This window comes from Lissotriton vulgaris, unplaced genomic scaffold (genome assembly GCF_964263255.1).
Source record: "Lissotriton vulgaris unplaced genomic scaffold, aLisVul1.2 SCAFFOLD_336, whole genome shotgun sequence".
Taxonomy (NCBI): domain Eukaryota; kingdom Metazoa; phylum Chordata; class Amphibia; order Caudata; family Salamandridae; genus Lissotriton; species Lissotriton vulgaris.
The window spans coordinates 7,377-27,036 of NW_028249992.1; the positions used below are offsets into that span (position 1 = coordinate 7,377).

At 43.2% G+C, this 19,660-nt stretch overlaps 1 protein-coding gene across 1 annotated transcript in view; it reads right to left on the reverse strand.

The window, feature by feature from the left end:
• Positions 1-12,465: 12,465 nt before the first annotated feature.
• The window catches only part of LOC147663429 (matrix metalloproteinase-17-like), a gene marked incomplete at its 3' end in the record, with an annotated part of 67,971 nt that continues 60,776 nt past the window's right edge, over positions 12,466-19,660 (reverse strand). The window contains exon 6 of the mRNA XM_086950459.1: positions 12,466-12,642. Coding sequence (XP_086806585.1) covers positions 12,466-12,642 — 177 coding nt within the window. The remainder of the gene's footprint in view (positions 12,643-19,660) is intronic.

A 19,660-nucleotide genomic window follows, 5' to 3' on the forward strand; every position in this document is an offset into this window, starting at 1 on the left:
CAAAAAAAACTGCTGATGGGACAATTTTCCTTGCTTGCATTAGAACCCACTAACATTAACGCAGTCAGCACGTGTTTCACCCACTCAGCTTGCTAAGGGCTTATTTAAGAAAAAGGGATGATTTTATCTAAGATATTCACACATTTGTAAATAGGCCCAAAATGATAAACTCCCTATTAGTAAAAGTGCAATCAATGCACCTCTCTGGCTGCACTGATTATCATGAATGTTCCCATTTTAGATGTTAAGGGGCCAATTCACAAAGGCATTTGAGAGGATGTGAAGTAATGCACTAATTCAAGTGCTCGCCCATGCTTCTGTGATTCGGCCCCTTTGTCTTTATTAAGCTCTGAGCAATAGAAAATTCACAAAGTCTTTTATAATCTGGCCCCAAAATGAATTAATCCTCAGGTAAAGAGCTGCATTTGGCGATAAGAACAGCTTTTTGAGATTTTTTTTTAAAAGGGTCGATTTATTGTTTCTTTTGAAGTCAATTCAATTCAGCTTCTGCTGTGCAAACATGCACTCAGGAAACAAGCCTTGGTCTGGAGGATGTCTGTGAGGAAAGGTAATGCGTAAGAGTGATCATGGACTGGAGTTTGTCAAACTAATTGTGCCTCATTTAATGGGATTTTCTGTGTTGTAGGCTAAATGAGCCTTGGTGGTTAAGAAAACAACCAACTATGTCTTGGAAAGACTGCATTTGTTTAAAGGAGAAAAAAAAGTATAATTTCTGGCTAACACTGCATTCCTCTTAGTGTCGTGAAAATGGTTTCAGTAAAACAACTGTTCCTTGGAAAAGGTGCCAAAACTTTCCATTTATTATACTGAACTTAACATACAATTGCAGAAGGAGACTTAACAAGACAATATACAAACCTAAAACTCCTAAAAACTGTTTGGTCCTGAAAGTTTGAGGGGAAGGTGCTTGTAGGAAGAAATGAATTAACTATTTTGTATTGAATATTAACTCCCTTTATCGAATGTTGGGAGCAGGCCAGCCAATCGGAATGCTCCTTTCGTTGCCATAGTAACAAATAGAGTATTGCCTCTTGGCCAGCTCCTTGCCCCCTTGTGTGCTCTGCTTCACTGCCTTTCCCCCGTCCCCTGTGGTGAATTCACTATCCTCTGGCCGAGGGGATACACGGGAAACAACCTTTACAACACAGTTATTACATCACACTACCTTTACAACGCAGTCATTACATTGCAACATCCTTTGCTTCGCATGTCACTACAACGCAGCCATTACATCGCATGTCACTACAACGCATGTCATTACAACACATGTCACTATAATGCAGGCAGTACATCGCAAGTCGTTACAACGCATACCATTACAACGCATAGTACCCTTAGACTATCTGACACTTACCCTACTGTGGCACTCACTGTGGTTAGAATAGTAATTTTTACCCATACACTATCAACGCTCACCCTACTGTTGCACTAACTGGAGTTAGAATAGTCATTTTTACCCCTACACTATCCAAAACGTACCCTACTGTTGCACTCGCTGGAGTTAGAATAGTAATTATTACCCCTACACTATCCAATACTTACCTTAAATGTGATGTAATGGTATGAGTTGTAAAAGAATGCGTTGTAAAAGATGTTGTGATGTAAAAACTGCGTTGTAAAGGCATGTGTTGTAAATGTATGCGTTGTAACGTCATACATTCGGTATACACAGCTCCGGCGCAGCTCTGTCTCTTCTGTCGCAAGCTGTACTCTATGGTGCGCTGTGCCAGCCCCTTACCTTCCTTCGCTTAATGGCCAGTACTGTTTGTACTGTATTTTCTGCTGCACTTACATTACTCTTAAGTGGTGGAAGGGAAAGAGCGGACGATACAAGCTCTGGAGCTGTGCAGGAGGGGTTTACCCCCTTGCCCACAGCAAGCTGAATCCACTGCTGGGTAGGGGCAACTAGGTGCCAGAAGCGTCACTGCTCTTACCTGCAGGCCAGGAATGGCTCTTATCGTCCCCTCATTCTATGTAAATGTAAATGTAAAGGCATTTATATAGCGCACTACTTACCCGTAGGGTCCCAAGGCGCTTCGACCGCTGCGAAACCCTTCCTGGCTTCCCTGAGAGATGGTCCCTTAATGGGTATCTCCAGGGTGAGACCAGGCATCCCCGGCGGTCTGGTGGGGCCGTTAGTGAAGATGAGGCAAGCTAATGCCCAGAGTTGCCGAGTGTGATCGCTGATCAGAGTGGGCACCGAGGCGAGAGAATTATCGAGTCCGCTGACCCTGGTCCAGAAACCTGCCGCGCCGGGAATCGAACCCTGGTCCCGGGCCGTCCTCTGCTCTCGGGTCTGCCGCCTCTAACCAGTGAGCCACACTACTTCACTATGGGAGGGAATATCAGCCATATTGACCATAGGTGAGGGCAATAATGCTTAATTATGAACAGATCACGAGGAGTTTATAAGAATTTCAGCTGAAGACCCTTTAAGATTTGAGAAAGAGAAGGACTTAGAGGACTGGGTCAGCAAGATCCTTGTAGAGGTACAACCCAGATTCGATTAAGGTCGGTCTGATTAATACTAGATCCCTCTCTATCTCGCGAAGCATGCGATTGACATTTGGGCCTTTTAAATGACGATAAATGGAGTGTGGTATTCTTTACTGAGACACGTTCGGTGCATCTTTGGGTCTGGACATTACCCTCGTCAAACCGGATGGGTATGCTATTCTCCACTTAGATTGGGAGAATAGAGAGGGGGGACGAGTGGCAGTGATTTGCCAATCATGCTTTACCTGCACAATGAAGATTTTAGAGGTGTTGGGTGAGTCAGACGGGCTAATTCTCTATCAAAATTATCATTGTAATTTTTCTTTTTCAGTAACCCTTATTTATTGGCTGCCAACATATGGGGCAAATTTTGGTGCGGCATTGGCTAATGTTGGCTCATCCTTTCTGTTGCAGTTTCCTAATTTCCTGTTATTGGGCGATCTAAATGTCCATATAGATGATCCTGCCTGCAACGAGTGCTTTCTTGAAGGCAATGACAGATCTAAATCTTCAACAAAAGGTAAGTGGTCCCACGCATAAGTTAGGCCATTCACTTGAACAGTTTTCCTCCAATCGCCTCTTCCTAACAGTGGACAAGCTGCAACCTCTGGTAGGATCTGATCACTTCTTGGTGCTGTTTTCGATGTTTTTTACAGAAGCTCAGTTGAGAGAGATTTTTTAGATTGTTCCACCCTTTCTATCCACAGCAGCCAATCTTTGTGGGAGAATCTCTCTCAGGATTTCCACAAGAAGGAGGCGTCCATTTACTACCATTTTGAGAGAAGAAGGTTTGCATTTCTGACTATGACCCTAATGGTCGGTCCTTGAGGGATGGCCTGTTACTGAACACCTTTGAGCCTATTTCTTTGAGTGATTCCAAATCAGCTATTTCTAATGAGGGTTCTTGGGCGTGTGTCCCTCCTGTGTTCTTAAATTGGTGGTTTCAATTGTCACTGCAGTAATTAATAAGCTGTTTAATCGATCAATGGAATCAGGATCTGTTCCTTGTGATTGGAAAGCAGTGCAGGTCCCACCTCGCTTGAAGAAGTCAAATGCTGATCTTCCATCTGGAGCAATTTTAGACCAATTTTTCTGCTCCCAGCTTTGAGGGCAAAGCTGTGAACACTGCTGAACAAACAGCCTCCCAGTTTATCGAGTAAAGCAACATATTGCATACTACACAATCGACTTTTTGCCCCGGGTTCAGCAGTGAGCTAGCCCTTCTGGAGGTCTCAGAATTTATCAAATCAAATCTCTATCTGGGGAAGAAAGGCGTTGTAATTCTTTTAGATTTATCAGCATCTTTTGAAACCATTTCCCACGGTAATCTGTTTTAATGTTTGGAGCTAGCAGGTGAGGTCGGCAGAGACAAACAAGGGCTTCAATCCTTTTTTGGTGGATAGGGTGCAGGTCGTCCATCTCCAGGGGTTCCACAAGGCTCGGCACTCAGTCCCACCTTATTTAATATTTACGTGGCACCTTTGGCCAAGGTGGTAAAACACTGACATTTCAATATAGTGTCCTATGCAGGCGACATTCAGTCAATGCTGTCTTTTCAGCAGATCGACGATTCTTTGGTGGAAATTGTTCCAGGGATGTCTTTCTAATGAGGCAAATTGGATGAAATGGAGCTGCCTAAAGCTGAACTCTAGAAAATCTGCGCTACTTTTTTGGGCGACTATTGGCCATCCAACCTATACCACGGGTGGTCCCATCTACAGTGGTAAGAAACGTAGGAGTAAAGTTCGCTCCAATTCTCTCATTTAAGCCACAGATTCGAGCAACCACAGCGACCTGTTTAGGCACATTGACATTTCTAAAAACAAGCATTTGCAATGCAATAGGTCTCGCATTAGGAAAGTTTGAGCTATTGGTATTGTAAATGACAAATGTTTTATTTATGTGTTGGTTTTGAAAATTGCGAAATTAATAGCTTTGTCATTTGCAATGCCAATAGTTTTAACTTTCGCAAACGTGACACCTATAGCATTTGTAATGCATTATGTATTGTATTTACATGACTTAGATGTATTAATATTACAAATAACAATGACTTTTATTTTTTTTAAATAATTAATACTTAAATAAAAGTTATTGAAATTTATAATGGCAATAGCTTAAACTTTTGTAAATAACTTTTGGGAAGATTATGTTCAGTGTATTTTATTGTGATGAAAATCCAAGAACAGCAGTGAAATATTAACAATTTTTTGTGACATTTGTAAGAAAGCTTTGAAACATTGACAGAAAACATATTAGCACCAGTTGTTGTTGAATGGTTGCACAGAGTGATGCTGTGGCGTTCAGTGGTGCTGTGTGATGCTGTGGTGTTCAAAGGTGCTGAGTGATGCTGTGGTCTTCAGTGGTGCTGAGTGATGCTGTGGCCTTCAGTGGTGCTGAGTGACGCTGTGGCGTTCAGTGGTGCTGATTGATACTGTGGCAATCAGTGGTGCTGAGGGATGCCGTGGCATTCAGTGGTGCTGAGTGATGCTGTGGCATTCAGTAGTGCTGTGGCATTGAGTGGTGCTGAGTGATGCTATGGCATTGAGTGATGCTGTCGCGTTGAGTGATGCTGTGGCATTGAGTGATGCTGTGATGTTGAGTGATGCTGTGATGTTGAGTGATGCTGTTGCATTGAGAGATGCTGTGGCGTTGAGTGGTGCTGTGGCGTTGAGTGGTGCTGTGGCGTTGAGTGGTGCTGTGGCGTTGAGTGGTGCTGTGGCATTGAGTGGTGCTGTGGCATTGAATGGTGCTGTGGTGTTGAGGGGTGATGTGGCCTTCAGTGGTGCTGAGTGATGCTGTGGCGCTGAGTGATGCTGTGGCGTTGAGTGATGCTGTGGCGTTGAGTGATGCTGTGGCGTTGAGTGATGCTGTGGCGTTGAGTGGTGCTGTGGCATTGAGTGGTGCTGTGGCATTGAGGGGTGCTGTGGAGTTGTGCTGTAGTGTTTGGTGGTGCTGTGGTGTTGAGTGGTGCTGTGGTGTTGAGTGGTACTGTGGTGTTGAGTGGTGCTGTGGTATTGAGTGGTGCTGTGGTGTCGAGTGGTGCTGTGGTGTCGAATGGTACTGTGGTATCGAGTGGTGCTGTGGTGTCAAGTGGTGCTGTGGTGTCGAGTGGTGCTGTGGCATTGAGGGGTGCTGTGGAGTGGTGCCTTGGTGTTGAGTGATGCTGTGGTGTTAAGTGGTGCTGTAGTGTTGAGTGGTGCTGTGGTGTTGAGTGGTGCTGTGGTGTTGAGTGGTGCTGTGGCGTTGAGTGGTGCTGAGTGATGCTGTGGCATTGAGTGATGCTGTGACGTTGAGTGATGCTGTGGCGTTGAGTAATGCTGTGGCATTTAGTAATGCTGTGGCGTTGAGTGATGCTGTGGTGTTGAGGGATGCTGTGGCGTTGAAGTGGTGCTGTGGCATTGAGTGATGCTGTGATGGTGAGGGATGCTGTAGCGTTGAGCAATGCTGTGGCCTTGAGTAATGCTGTGGTTGAGAAATTCTGTAGCATAGAGTGGTGCTGTGGCATAGAGTGGTGCTATGACGTTGAGGGGTGCTGTGGCATTTAGTGGTGCTGAGTGATGCTGTGGCATTGAGTGATGCTGTGGCGTTGAGTGATGCTGTGGTGTTCAGTGATGCTGTGGCGTTCAGTGATGCTTTGGCATTCAGTAATGCAGTGGCGTTAAGTGATGCTGTGGCGTTGAGTGATGCAGGTAGGCATCGTGGGCAGACGTCTGGGTTTGTGGTGCACACGCAATAAGCCTGGCGAGGATACAACCTGACATTAAAACTGCTCGTTTTATGCACAGGGTGGAATTATAACCCGGGAGGCAGCCTGCCTTGGAAGAAGGCACAGCTGCTACCTCCGGATTATGCAAACAAACACATGTAACATGACATTCTGAGGCCAGAGACAAACCGCTGCCTGTGAAGGAAGCACATGTACTTAACGAATTCCACCCCAAGTGTGTTTGTTTTCCAACATGCCTGTGAGCTCGTGACACAAAGCTGCTGAAACCCGGGCATCCCAACCACTTGGCCAAACTCTCGCACCTCTTCATTATTTTTCCGTCGGCGTAGCCTTTTGGTAACACAAATGCAGAGGGTTTCAAAATGCGCTTATGTATCCAAGGGGTAAGAAAACAATCTAGGGTGTGAGAAATCATACATCACAGGAGCTGCAATCAATACGAGTGACTGGCAGTTTTTGTCGGCCATCCATCAGGAGAGTCACACGCAGTCTCTATAACATGCAAACTCATCTTGAAACAAACTTACACTGCTAGGCTAAACAGGGACTTACAGGACAACTTTCACATAATGCAATCGCAGGTCCAAATGCAATTCTGACTCAGTAGCGTCAAGAAGGAAACGCTGGAAAAAAATCTGATAGTTTCGCTGACAATTACTGCAGGCAGAAAGAGTGCAAGATATGACACGCAACAGTTGATTCCGCACTGTCAGGATGGGGCGGGTCTGATGCGCTGATGATGGGGAATAAAAAAACATGTATCAACCGGGCTTGTTCTTTTACAAAATATTATTTCTCAAGAAATATAGTTTGATAACTAGTTTTAAATGCGTGCATGCTGTTTGCGAGGAATGCAGCTAGAGAAAGCAAATTTAAAATACAAAACACGTGTGCAATGTTATCAAGTGGATTCTTGACGTAAAAACAGTGTTCAGTAAGTGTCAAATACTGACCAAAGACAAATACTGCAGCTTTCACATAGGACATGCAAAAGAATTTTCAATGGCAACGGGCGCCGGCTAGCAGGAAACGCAGCAGGAGGTGGTGCGGGACAGCACGCAGCGTCCAAAAAAAAAGTCTTCAGAGTGAGTTTTCCATCGGCGGAGCCTTTTGGTAACACAAATGCAGAGGGTTTCAAAATGCGCATATGTATCCAAGGGGTGAGAAAACAATCTAGGGTGTGAGAAATCACACATCACAAGAGCTGCAATCAATACGAGTGATGCCAGTTTTTGTCGGCCATCCATCAGGAGAGTCACACGCAGTCTCTATAACATGGAAACTCATCTTGAAACAAATGTACACTGCTAGGCTAAACAGGGACTTACAGGACAACTTTCACATAACGTAATCGCAGGTCCAAATGCAATTCTGACTCAGTAGCGTCAAGAAGGCAACGCTGGAACAAAATCCAATAGTTTCACTGACAATTACTGCAGGCAGAAAGAGTGCAAGATAAGACATGCAACAGTTGATTCCGCACTGTCAGGATGGGGCGGGTGAGTGACACAAATGTGAGTGTTCCTGTGATCGTCTGGCAGAAACAACTTTCAATGAGTATGGCAGAAAATCTTGGCAGTTGCTGAAGAGTCAGATATACATTAAACTGTAGGTGAGTTTAATGAACTAGGCTATTGTTAATATGAGCAATTTAACATACTGTATGTTTCTACTGAAATACCTTCGGGACGTGTTTGCGCTGTAAAAAAATGCAAATCAACCCAGCAAATAATGCAGCTGCTTCAGCCGCTCCATTTCGCCTTTTTATTCTTTTGCCCGTGCTGCACAGCTGATGTCATGGAGTCAACATGATTGCTTTTTTAGTCAGCCCCACTGTGTCCCCAAATAAATTATCACCGCCGACGGGCCCGGGATTCCAGAGGAAACGCTGTGCCCGCCTCCCTGCTCGGTGCCGCGCTGCCATTGGCAGACCCCTGAGGCAGGAAGCCAGGCAACGGGAGAGAAGACGTAGGCCGGGCCACAAGAAAGAAGGAAGTCCCGCCTGCTGCTGGGCTATGATTGGCTGCCCGCCGGAATTGAGCAAAGAAGCCGAGTCCTGTGTATGCGTGTGGCTGTGATGTGCGCATGCGTGAGTGTGGGTGCGCGTGCACGCAGCTGAATCCAGCCGGGGAGAAGCGCGTGGCAGTTTCTTGTCCGTCATTCCCCCGCGTCAGCTAGCTATAGTTCTGCACCTGGACCGCATCCTTCGGATGCGTGTTCCCAGGCTCAACCAAAAAAGATTCAAAAGGTTTTACCAGCACAGACTCAGAAGTAGATTGTGCTATCTCTAGAGTAACTTCTCGATTAGATCATATCCCCTCACCTTACCTTGAAGCCTCAGTATATTTGATAAATAAATTACAGCTGGTTTAAAATGCGGCTGCACAGCTGATTTTCAACTGTCCGCAGACTGTCCAAAGAAGCAATCCGTTTGTGCTGGTTTGAAACAACTACATTGACTTCAGCTAAAGGAACAATTTAAATTCAAGACCCTTTTGATTACCCTTTTGATTACCTTTCTGATGGTTCAGAAAAATTGACCCTTTTATCTTAGAATAGTATTTTATTTATTTCCAATTATTTTATTACATTTTATACATACAGTTATCATTGTTTTACCATTAAAGGGTAACAGCCCAAACTGGTTGTCCTTGTCAAGGATACAGGTAAGTGGTATATATGTTTGACTGTCCCCTTTTCCACTGTCTTGCTAGAAGAATAAGAATGGATGAAAAGGGGAAAGATAGAGAATAAAAGAAAGAAAGGAGTAGATAGTATACAAGAAGATTAGCTCAGTCGTGGGTCTGTTCTGGCCTGTGGGGATATGCTTGTGGGCAAGCGCCCTTCTCCAGCTGAGTTCACGGGGGTTCATATCGACTTTCGCTCATCTAATCAGGGACTACTTCACGTACCTAGAGTCTTTAAGTCCTTAAGGTGCAGCCTCTCCTTCAGGCTTCTAGCAGCTAAGCTGTGGCATGGACTCCCAGTTGATTTAAGAATGGTAAAATCGGAAGCGCTTTTCAAAAACAGGCTACAAATCACCTGCTGGTCAGCCCGGGCACTTCCTCCGAAGCAGCTGTTGTGCTATAAAAAAGGCTATTCAATTCAAATAAATTTAATTTAGTTATTAACAGCCGGGTCACAGTCCAGCAGTGGAAATGTACTTCCTCGCCTGAGAATTTTGAGATTGAACCTTGTCTTGTCTCTTCAGGCACTCTGTCAGCAGTCTGTGAGTGACAACCACAGGAAAGGGGAGGTGAGGCACAAAGTAGCTGCATTATGTGAAAAAGGAAAGCCTCCTCTGCTCACCATTTCTCTACCACAATGATGGTGTGATTTACAACCACTGTCTTATGATGACACATTGAAATAAATGCCACCTTAATGTGAACTGTCCTATTGAAGCTGGTTTATATTTTAATTGAAGTGTGCCTCTCCTTCCTGCCAGCATTACTTACAGCTTTATAATGATGATGTGCAAACGGAAATGATTTAGGCAAGACAAGCAGTGGTGATAAAGAAATGAAAGAAGCCAATGTTAAAAAAAAGTCCTTCTTGACTTCCAGAACTGCTTTACACTCCAGAGGCGCGATGACCTCAGACTGGAGGCAGCGCCGGTTTCCAGGAACAGCCGTCAAGATGATCTGCTATTCCAATGTCACATGGAAAATATGAAGCAAAGCGACAAGCCACCTTAATTCGTAGCTGCGGAATCTTCCTGATCTCAGGGACAGACATCCACACTCACAGCCAGCATCTTCTGTCCATACTCAATCCCCTACTTCTCTTTCTCTCTCATCCATTGATTGTTTTTCCTTGCCTTTCCTCAATGCTTCCTTTTCCCAAAACAGATGTAGGCTGGCATTATATGCAGACGATCTACTGGTTTATACCAGCAATCCAGTAGAGGTTTTTCCCAGAGTCGAGGAGATAATGGCAGACTATGGTCGATACTCCGCTTATTTAATCAATAATACAAAAACAGAAATAATGTGCTGGGGTGTAGACCAGAGGGAGGAAGCAACAAGCAGCCAGTTCAGGTATTTAGGCATATTAATTGCATTTGATCTTAATAATATAGTCAAAATAAATCTGAAACAGGTGACTAAAGATATTGACCATCTATTTTCGAGTTGGCAAAACCTTCCATTAACAATATATGGCCGCGTTAATTTGGTCAAAATGGTCATCTTGCCCAAAATAACCTATCTATTTAACGCGATCCTCTTAACATTCCAGGATAAAATCTTAAGGAAGATCCAGGGGAAGATAGGCAGTTTTATCTGGGCAAGTAAGAACGCCCAGATGTCCTGGGAAAAACTGAAAAGAAGACTGATAAAGAGGGGGTTGGCACTCCCGGACATTGCGTGGTATGCTTTTGCTTTCCAGCTAAAAAACGTCCGCACACTTTTAAGTAGTCCAGACAACTCTCATTGGGGTCAGAGTTTGAACACAATGTTAGATCAGGAAGGGGGTGGCCCTGGTTTTTTATATAAGTTTGGTGCGCCAAGATTTTATAAGAAGGTTCGCCTAAAGGTACTGAAATTGGCCTTGATTCTTTGGAACATAGTTAAGGGGTATAAAATATTACTCAGATCTTGCCCCTATATGGGACTCCCCGGGTACTCCGCAATGTCTTCAGGATAGCCTCTCTCTACCAGTCAGGAGAGCGGGAATAACAATCTGGTCAGACCTAATTTCATCAGAGGGAGTACATCCTTGGGAGGTGTTGCGGTCTAGGATTGGGGACTCCTTTTCAAAATTTAAATATATTCAACTCTGTTCGTGGTATTCCTCTGAGAAAAATAACACTGGTGGAAACTGGGACATTGAGTTTGCACTCTCGGCCCCAACTCAGAGGAAGAAAGAAGTGGGTTTTTTGTATAGGAAACTGATTGAGGCAGAGGAAAATCGAGCTCCACCATTAGATCAAGTATGGAGACTTTCTGTCTTGGAGGTACCCTCAGCTGATCTATATAATTTCTCCCTTCAATATTTATATCGATTTGTTAAATCCGCTCCCCTTAAAAAGACCCACCCCCTGTATGCCACAGATGTGACACGCCAGAGGCCGATGATATCCATGTTTTTTATGAGTGTCCTAGGGTTGGCTCTTTTTGGGCCAATATTGAGAAGACATTGGAGAGTGTCTTCAGGATGAAACTTAGTTTTAATGTTGCAAGGGTCTTCTTTGGTCTGGACATTGATCTCTTAAATGGGCTAAGGGAGACACAGGTGGCTTTATTTTTCACGCTTATTCTAATTGCACGTAGGGAAATCTGTAAAGTCTGGAAGGATGTCACCCCCCCCCCCTTCACATGAAAAATGGCTTCAATCTGTACTAAGAATAGCATGCTTAGAAACCAGCACAGCACACAATAGGAATAGCGCAGTATGGCAACCTTTGATGGAATGGGTCAAGGAAATGAGGCTGGTAAGAAATGCGGAAATTGTCCAATGATTACACCTGGCCCCGGGATCAAGGGGTAGCCGGGTCGGCTCTGGGTACAGCAAGAACTTCAACCCGGGGTGCCCAGGATGGATAGCGGGTTGCGATTGTTCATTTGTACGTGCCAAGGTGAGATGAGGACAAAACAAACATAAAAAACAAAAAAACAAAAAAAAAACATTATAACAATTTTGAGGGACGAAATATTGAAAAGGTAGGTTTCTAAACATTTCCTATACCTAACTCCACATATACGTACTCTGGAGTATATATACATCAAGTTATATAGATTTGGAGTTAAGGATAGTCAATTCTTTACTCCCTCTGTGCACTTGTCAATATTTTGTTCCTCAATATTGTTGTAACAATATTGTGTCCCGTCGATATTTAAGATCCGAAATTCCCTGCTACAAGCCCCCAAACAGCTTCTTTGCCTACTGCCACCTCTTAAAAGTATAACATAACATGTGTATTTGATAAAGCGCACGTTCATCCAGAAGTATCTTGGCGCTGAATAACAGATGCGTATTGTTATCCAACTCAATGGTACTCTTTTTATCGACCTCAGATGTATCAAACGCTGAGTGGACCCGCCGGGATTTGAACCTGTGACAATAAGGTAGAACGCAGGCAGCTGCAATGGACACATTAGTCCACTGAGCCACCAGACCCAGCGTAATACCAATTCCCGTATTTAAATCATTGCGTCCCTGGATAAATGTAACCTCAATGAACGCTTGCAGTTCTACACATGTCAGGTTCTACTCACCGTAGAGCTTCTGGATCTCAGTCCTGTCATCGGAGCTCAGTTGGAACTGCAGAGGGTCTCCCACCGGACCCTGGTAGTAGGGGCGCATGATGGAGCGCTTCAGAGAGGAGTGCGCCAAGCCGAGGGAGTGCCCAAACTCATGGACCGCCACCGCAAACAGGTCTGTCCCTAGGTCATCTGCAAGAGAAAAGTGAAACAGAGACCAATGGGAGACAGAAACATGTCACGCGAATCTGAAATTTGCTGCTGAAGCCAGCAAATCCTAGGGAGAGAAGCTATTATTAGCTGCAAAAAGTAGAGGATTAGAAGGACAGACTGAAGCAAGGTGAAGAAAAGTTTATTGTGGTAAGTGCCAGCATAGCAGCCCAGGCAGCAGCAATTGGCTAAAATTGATTATTACTATATCTTCAACAGCGATAGATCATGGATCATGGAATGTCATGCAGTTCCAACACAAATCTGACATATCTCCCCCTTAAAAGATTATCAACCATACCACAAAGAAGCAAACCCATAACACAAGACAGGAACGATGATACCCACTGTGAACAATTGAAACAATAGGTATAAAATCTAAAGGAAGTACACAAGTACAATCAAACTATGTGCAACATGATAGCCAAAAGGAATGACAACTCAAAGAGAGTTACAAACATTGGAACAGTAACAAGAAGCTCAGGATAAAGCAAACTCCTTGTGGCACTCGGGAACCCGCCTAACTTTGGATTTCCGCTAGACAACATCTCCATCTCCAATGTTTTCTGACATTCTTTCCAACACGTGCCAGACATTTTACCAGGCAAACTGAAATACGATTCTTGTTCCATATGTTCCCATCATGCAACAGTAACTCACTATCTTTCACTTCCTGGGGGAAAAGAACCAAGATAAACCCTTCTTCATCCAAATGGGTTCTTTGAGCCTCACCCAATCTCCACATATCAATTTAAACATAGTGCAGCATCTATTCCTGCACATCATCTCTCACATAAACAACTCCACTCAACTACTCAATGCCAACTTGCTTCTATCCATTCCCTGTTCAACCTGCAACTCTTCCCCTAAGTAATAAGAATGGAGACATTCCAGTGCTTAAAAGGTGTGTAGTTCTCATTGACTATAGCATGTTCCTTAAAACCAATTTCCAACGTATCCTATTCTTTATAACCAATTACAACTGGTCTTACGCAACTCGATTAACACTTGCGCCCAAACCATCAATCCTCGGGTGATAAATTGACATCCACACATGTCTGAGTCTAGCCGAATAGCCTCATTTCAATCGAGATAGCTGTGTCCCATTTGTCAGTCACAGGTACACTGGGGTAACTTTCACTCATAATAACCTCCTGCATGAAATCAGTTATGGTTTCAGTACACACATCTCTACAAACTTGGGCTCACCTTTACTGAGGACTTGTGTTGAGCTTTCATCACGCACTCAATGCAACTCCTTAAGTAATATTTAGTAAGCAATGTAAATGGCAATTTACACCACCTTACGTGCCTTTGTAATGAAATGCAATGCAGTCTCAGCTCGTGCAGGTAAGCGCAATGAGGCGGGGGTGGGAGGGGTGGAAGTGACAAACGACGGAATAGGGAAAGTAATATAAATAAATAAATAAAACCACTTACGTTGCGCCTGCCGCATTACTTTATCTATTCCGTTGTTTGTCACTTCCACCCCTCCCACCCCCTTACCCCACCCAACCGCGCTTACCTGCACAAGCCACAATTGATGCTGTGCTGCTTTACATTTCGTAATGGTAAGCATTCCACGGAAGGAGCATGGACATTCCTGAGCATCCACCCATGGAATGAGATGCATTCCAAGATTTAGTAAACCTTGGATTGTGCCATAATAGTGTGCCTATCCGAGGCTGGCGTAACAAGGAGAAATATTTTTATTTCTCCTCTTTACCTCCTCTTTCTATGTGTGATGCATTCTACATCACAAGGTATCCCTTCTTGTTCAAAAACGATCCTGCCTCTAACATACTTGCCAGCGCAAGGACGGAGCAGAGCTGTGCCATATATTAGTAGATTTGCATCATTGCTGCTCGCTCCATTTCAAGTGGTACAAAAGGGGGTGGCGATGGACTGAGCATCTGAATCAATCAAACACTCCCACCCAGTCAAAAGATCTGGGTTTAATCCATCACCGTTCTTTAGCCCACTCTGCCACCCCAGTTCAGACATGGCTATATGCAAATCAGTCTGACCCTGTGCCTCATGGGAACAGTCCAGCCCGAACTGCCAAGCCATGTCTTCCCTGGACCGGAAACAAGCTTCCGAGGACCGGTTTCTGGCATTCCAGCCTTCTTCAGCCCGGCTTGCTTGAATCTAGTCTTAAGTTTGTCTTAAGTCAAACTTAAGACAAAATCATAACTTTACTACTACTAAGTGCCTTCTGTGAATACCAAAAGTAGTAAGTTTAGGATTTTGTCTTAAGTTAGTTCTGTAAATCGGTCCCATAATTCATATAAAGTTAATCAATCTCTCATACGAGACACAGTGGAATTATTTTAGGGAGTATGCCAAAGGTGTAATTAAATCTCTGCATCACACTTTTTTTTAATAATATGCCCTCTGCCCGAGAGGGACATTTGGAGTTTTCCAATGCGAAAGAAATGACCTAGTGTTAACACACAAGAAGTGAGGGAAAATGTATGAAAAGCACACAACTAAAGTAATTAAAAAGTAGGATTACATTTATTGTAAATATAAACTCATTCATATTAAAAACATTGAATAAAAATGATTCATAATACACCAACAATTCTATGAGTAACTTGTTAACACAATAATCCTATACATATATCACAGTTACAAAAGGCAATTTATAAGTTAAAAAACAGACAAAATTAAACAGTGAATCACAATTATTGGGAGAATTTCATGAAAAAATATGGTGGCAGACAATGTGAGTCGACGCGCATTTCGGCGTTGTAGAAAACGCCTTCATCAGGAGCCACAGAAAAAGCTGAAAAACATATTTAAAGACAAAATTTAAAACCAAATGGTTACATTCATAAGTTAAAATTTAACAGTAGGAGAAGTGTCATCAAACTGCTTTCAATTGTGCTTTCATAACAATAAACCCTACTCGTGTAGCTAAAACATACACCTACACAAGGTACAAACTAATGGTTTAATATTTGAGCAGTGGTTAAAGGGCGAAGTGCCCTAGGGGCGCAACAGGGCTTGCAACAGGATGAGAATTGAGGTTCATACAATCACCTCCAAAAGATGGTTCAGTCATATATATAGAGAGAACTCAACTCTAATCAGTCACCCGTAGGAATTGGGGCGTCTGAGAACGGCCTCCATGGTTAGCCAGAGTACTATTTGTGGGTCTCACTGTGAAAATCAATATCCATCTAAATAAGTGGTTAAAGGGATGAAAAAAATTCCTGAAAGATGCAGTTCTACATACCATATATATTTTCAAATCATTAGTATATGATTATAGTACATTGTATTTTAATAATCCATTGAATAATGGGAATTACAGGTCTGCATTGTAGTCTAGATTTAAGTTAGATTGTTGAGATTAGTTCGATTTTGATAAAGGGATAATATCCGTGAGAGCACTAGCTAAAGCCCTTCACTTTATTGGCCTTACTTAAATGCAGGGTTTAACAAAGGTCCCACATCTCCAAATTAATTCATAATAACCGGTAGATGGATATTGATTTTCACAGTGAGACCCACAAATAGTACTCTGGCTAACCATGGAGGCCGTTCTCAGATGCCCCAATTCCTACGGGTGACTGATTAGAGTTGAGTTCTCTCTATATATATGACTGAACCATCTTTTGGAGGTGATTGTATGAACCTCAATTCTCATCCTGTTGCAAGCCCTGTTGCGCCCCTAGGGCACTTCGCCCTTTAACCACTGCTCAAATATTAAACCATTAGTTTGTACTTTGTGTAGGTGTATGTTTTAGCTACACGAGTAGGGTTTATTGTTATGAAAGCACAATTGAAAGCAGTTTGATGATACTTCTCCTACTGTTAAATTTAAACTTATGAATGTAACCATTTGGTTTTAAATTTTGTCTTTAAATATGTCTTTCAGCTTTTTCTGTGGCTCCTGATGAAGGCGTTTTCTACAACGCCGAAACGCGCGTCGACTCACATTGTCTGCCACCATATTTTTTCATGAAATTCTCCCAATAATTGTGATTCACTGTTTAATTTTGTCTGTTTTTTAACTTATAAATTGCCTTTTGTAACTGTGATATATGTATAGGATTATTGTGTTAACAAGTTACTCATAGAATTGTTGGTGTATTATGAATCATTTTTATTCAATGTTTTTAATATGAATGAGTTTATATTTACAATAAATGTAATCCTACTTTTTAATTACTTTAGTTGTGTGCTTTTCATACATTTTCCCTCACTCCTTGTGTGTTAACACTAGGTCATTTCTTTCGCATTGGTTATTTCCCTGTATTACAGATTATTTTTCTAAACAGGGGGTCCTTGATTGTTACATTAACATTTGGAGTTTTCACCTTGTCAATGATGGAAATCAGCTTTTCCCACACTATCCTGGTTAAGTCACCATTCAGGTACATACCAAGGTTTTATAGTCTGGTGAGCTACCAAGTGAATGGTGAGGCCCCTAGAGATGCTTTTGTGGTTGTCGGTGTCACCGGCATAGCCTCATACTTTGACCAATTTTTTCTGCACACCCAAAAGCTGGAGAAAGTCTCAGACACATTTATTTTGGCCTGTATTGACTGAGATGGGTTGGAGAGGGCCACCAATATGTCATCTGCATAATAGACCGCTTTTCGATCGCCCACCACCATTGGGATCCCATGGATATTCAATGTACTGAAGATAAGGGCCACCAGTGGTTCCAGTCCCATCAAAAAATAATAGGGGGGAGAGCGGTCAACCAGGTCTTGTTCCCCGTCCAGTAGCAAAGAAGTGTATGGAAAAGCCTCAGCACAACGCCAAAGTCGCGGGACAGCTGTAATGCCAGCAGACTTTGTCAATTAATGTGTTCCCTAGATCCATTGCCTCCATCATTCTAAACAAATATGACCACTCCACATGGTCCAACGCCTTCTCAGCGTTGAGTGAAATAAGAATCTTTTCATATTTGTCCTGTCTTGCCTGCCTGAGGAGGTGGGAAAACATTCTCAAGTGGTTCGCTGAAGAGCGACCCCGCACAAACCCCACCTGTTAAGGGTGGAGTTAAAGGGAATGTAAGTCTTCAACCTAGTGGCCAAGGCCTTCGCTAGGATCTTCATAGCTGTATTTTTAAGGGATATCGGTAATTGGCACAGTTGAGAAAGACCCTGCCTGGTTTTGGTTTAAGAGAGATCACTGCCCTATGAAATTCCGTTTCTTGTATGAGATTTCTTGGAACACTCTACCCAGTGACGTTATCATCAAAGGTTTGGTTATTTTGTAAAATTCTATTGGGATACCATCATCTTCCAGCGCTTTCACCATTGAAATGCAGTCTATTGCCTGTGCTATTTCTTCATGACTTATATTGTTCCAAGTATAGTTGCTTGGTCTTGTGTAAGTGTTGCTAAAGGGAGTCTGCACGCAAACTCCTATTCCCCTTGTGCGCATTCCAAGTTCTCGAGGAATATAGGCGTTCATAGAAAGCATTGAATTCTCAGAGAATGTCATCTGGGTCAGTGAGTAGTATTCTATGAGCAGTTCTAATAACTGCTATCATGGAGCAAGAGTGTGCCTGCTCCAATTGCACCCCCAGCAGCCATTCAGCCTTTTCACCCCTCTCACAGTGCCTCTCTTTCAGTCTAAAGAGTCCCAATTCTGCTTGCGCTGTGCAATGTAACAGTATGGCTGCCATCAGCAAGGATAATCATGAAATCCTCTTTCTTTGGTTAGTGGTTGCCAGCAGTAATTGTTGCTAAGGAGTCCTGATGCCCACATTCAAAATGGCCGGTGTTGGCTCCTGGATTATAGTCCTATATTTTTTTGTTTAAGGGGCTAGAGCGTCGGTCTCAGTGTACCTGGTACTAGGATGTGGGAGATGGGAATAGGTATAGCTCAGGATGCCCACTTCATGCCATGCACCCATGCATGTTGTTATCGTCCCAGTGAAGGGGAGGCCCCCCGGGTCCCGGCCCTCAAGTACCAATTCTCAGCAGAGGTGAAGCATACATGCCAAAAGGGAAAGCGGGAGAGTTTAAAAAAAGATTTGGGAGAATGTTTTCCCCGCCCCATTGACTTCTATTGAAGCAGGAGCAATTCCAGATAGGTGATAGCCAAAATAAAGTAATTTTTAGCTTCAGAAATCAGGAGTCTCCCTCCTGAATCGGGTCTCTGTGCATGTAGGCTGCTCAGGGGTGACTGCTGAAAGCTCCACCGTCCATCGCGGGGGCACCGGCAGGCCGAGGCAACAGGGTGGTGCTCCCATCAGGTATGTGCGAGGTGCTCAGCACTGCTCCTTGCTGGTTTTCGCTTCTCAACATCCAGGTCCCCCATAGGTGGCTCCCCACCTTCGTCCAGGTGGTCTCCGGCTACACACCCAGACTACATGGGTATGGGACAAATATAGCATAATCTATCCTCATTAAGTTCCATAACCTAAAATTTGGTATTTTGTTCTGCCTTTAGGAATTATTATTATTTTTTTAATTGTAAGTAAAAATGACTTCATTGACCTACAAATGGAAATCGAGCCTCGTTCCTACCTGCCATTGGAGGTGACAGTAGAAATCCTAATACTTTACAACTTTTTCTTATCTAGATGTAAAGCAGGATGCCGAGCAGCCAGTGGATATTTGTTAGAGTAAGTAGGGTGGGACACTGGAAATGATGAAGGGAAAATATAAACGGATTCAAAGTTAGTAGTAAGCATGCAACCAGTAGGAAGCTTTGATTTATTGGCTCATAATTCTGAATATTCGAGTTTCTGTGCTTACCAGTGTCCATTTTGGGATTAACTGAAGCCCTGATAGTAAAAATGTCTGAGATACTGACATATATCATCTCCTCATAACGTGTACACCTTTTACCCTTTGCTCTTTCCTTTCCTCTTCCACAGCATTTTTATAGTGCGATGATGTATTTACCCCCAATTTTATTTATTTTCCAACACCATAAAATGCTATAAATAAATGAAATTCATATACATAAGTAAGTTATGGAGAGATGTATGATAGGAGTAACAGAGAGGAAAAAAATGGAAATATCA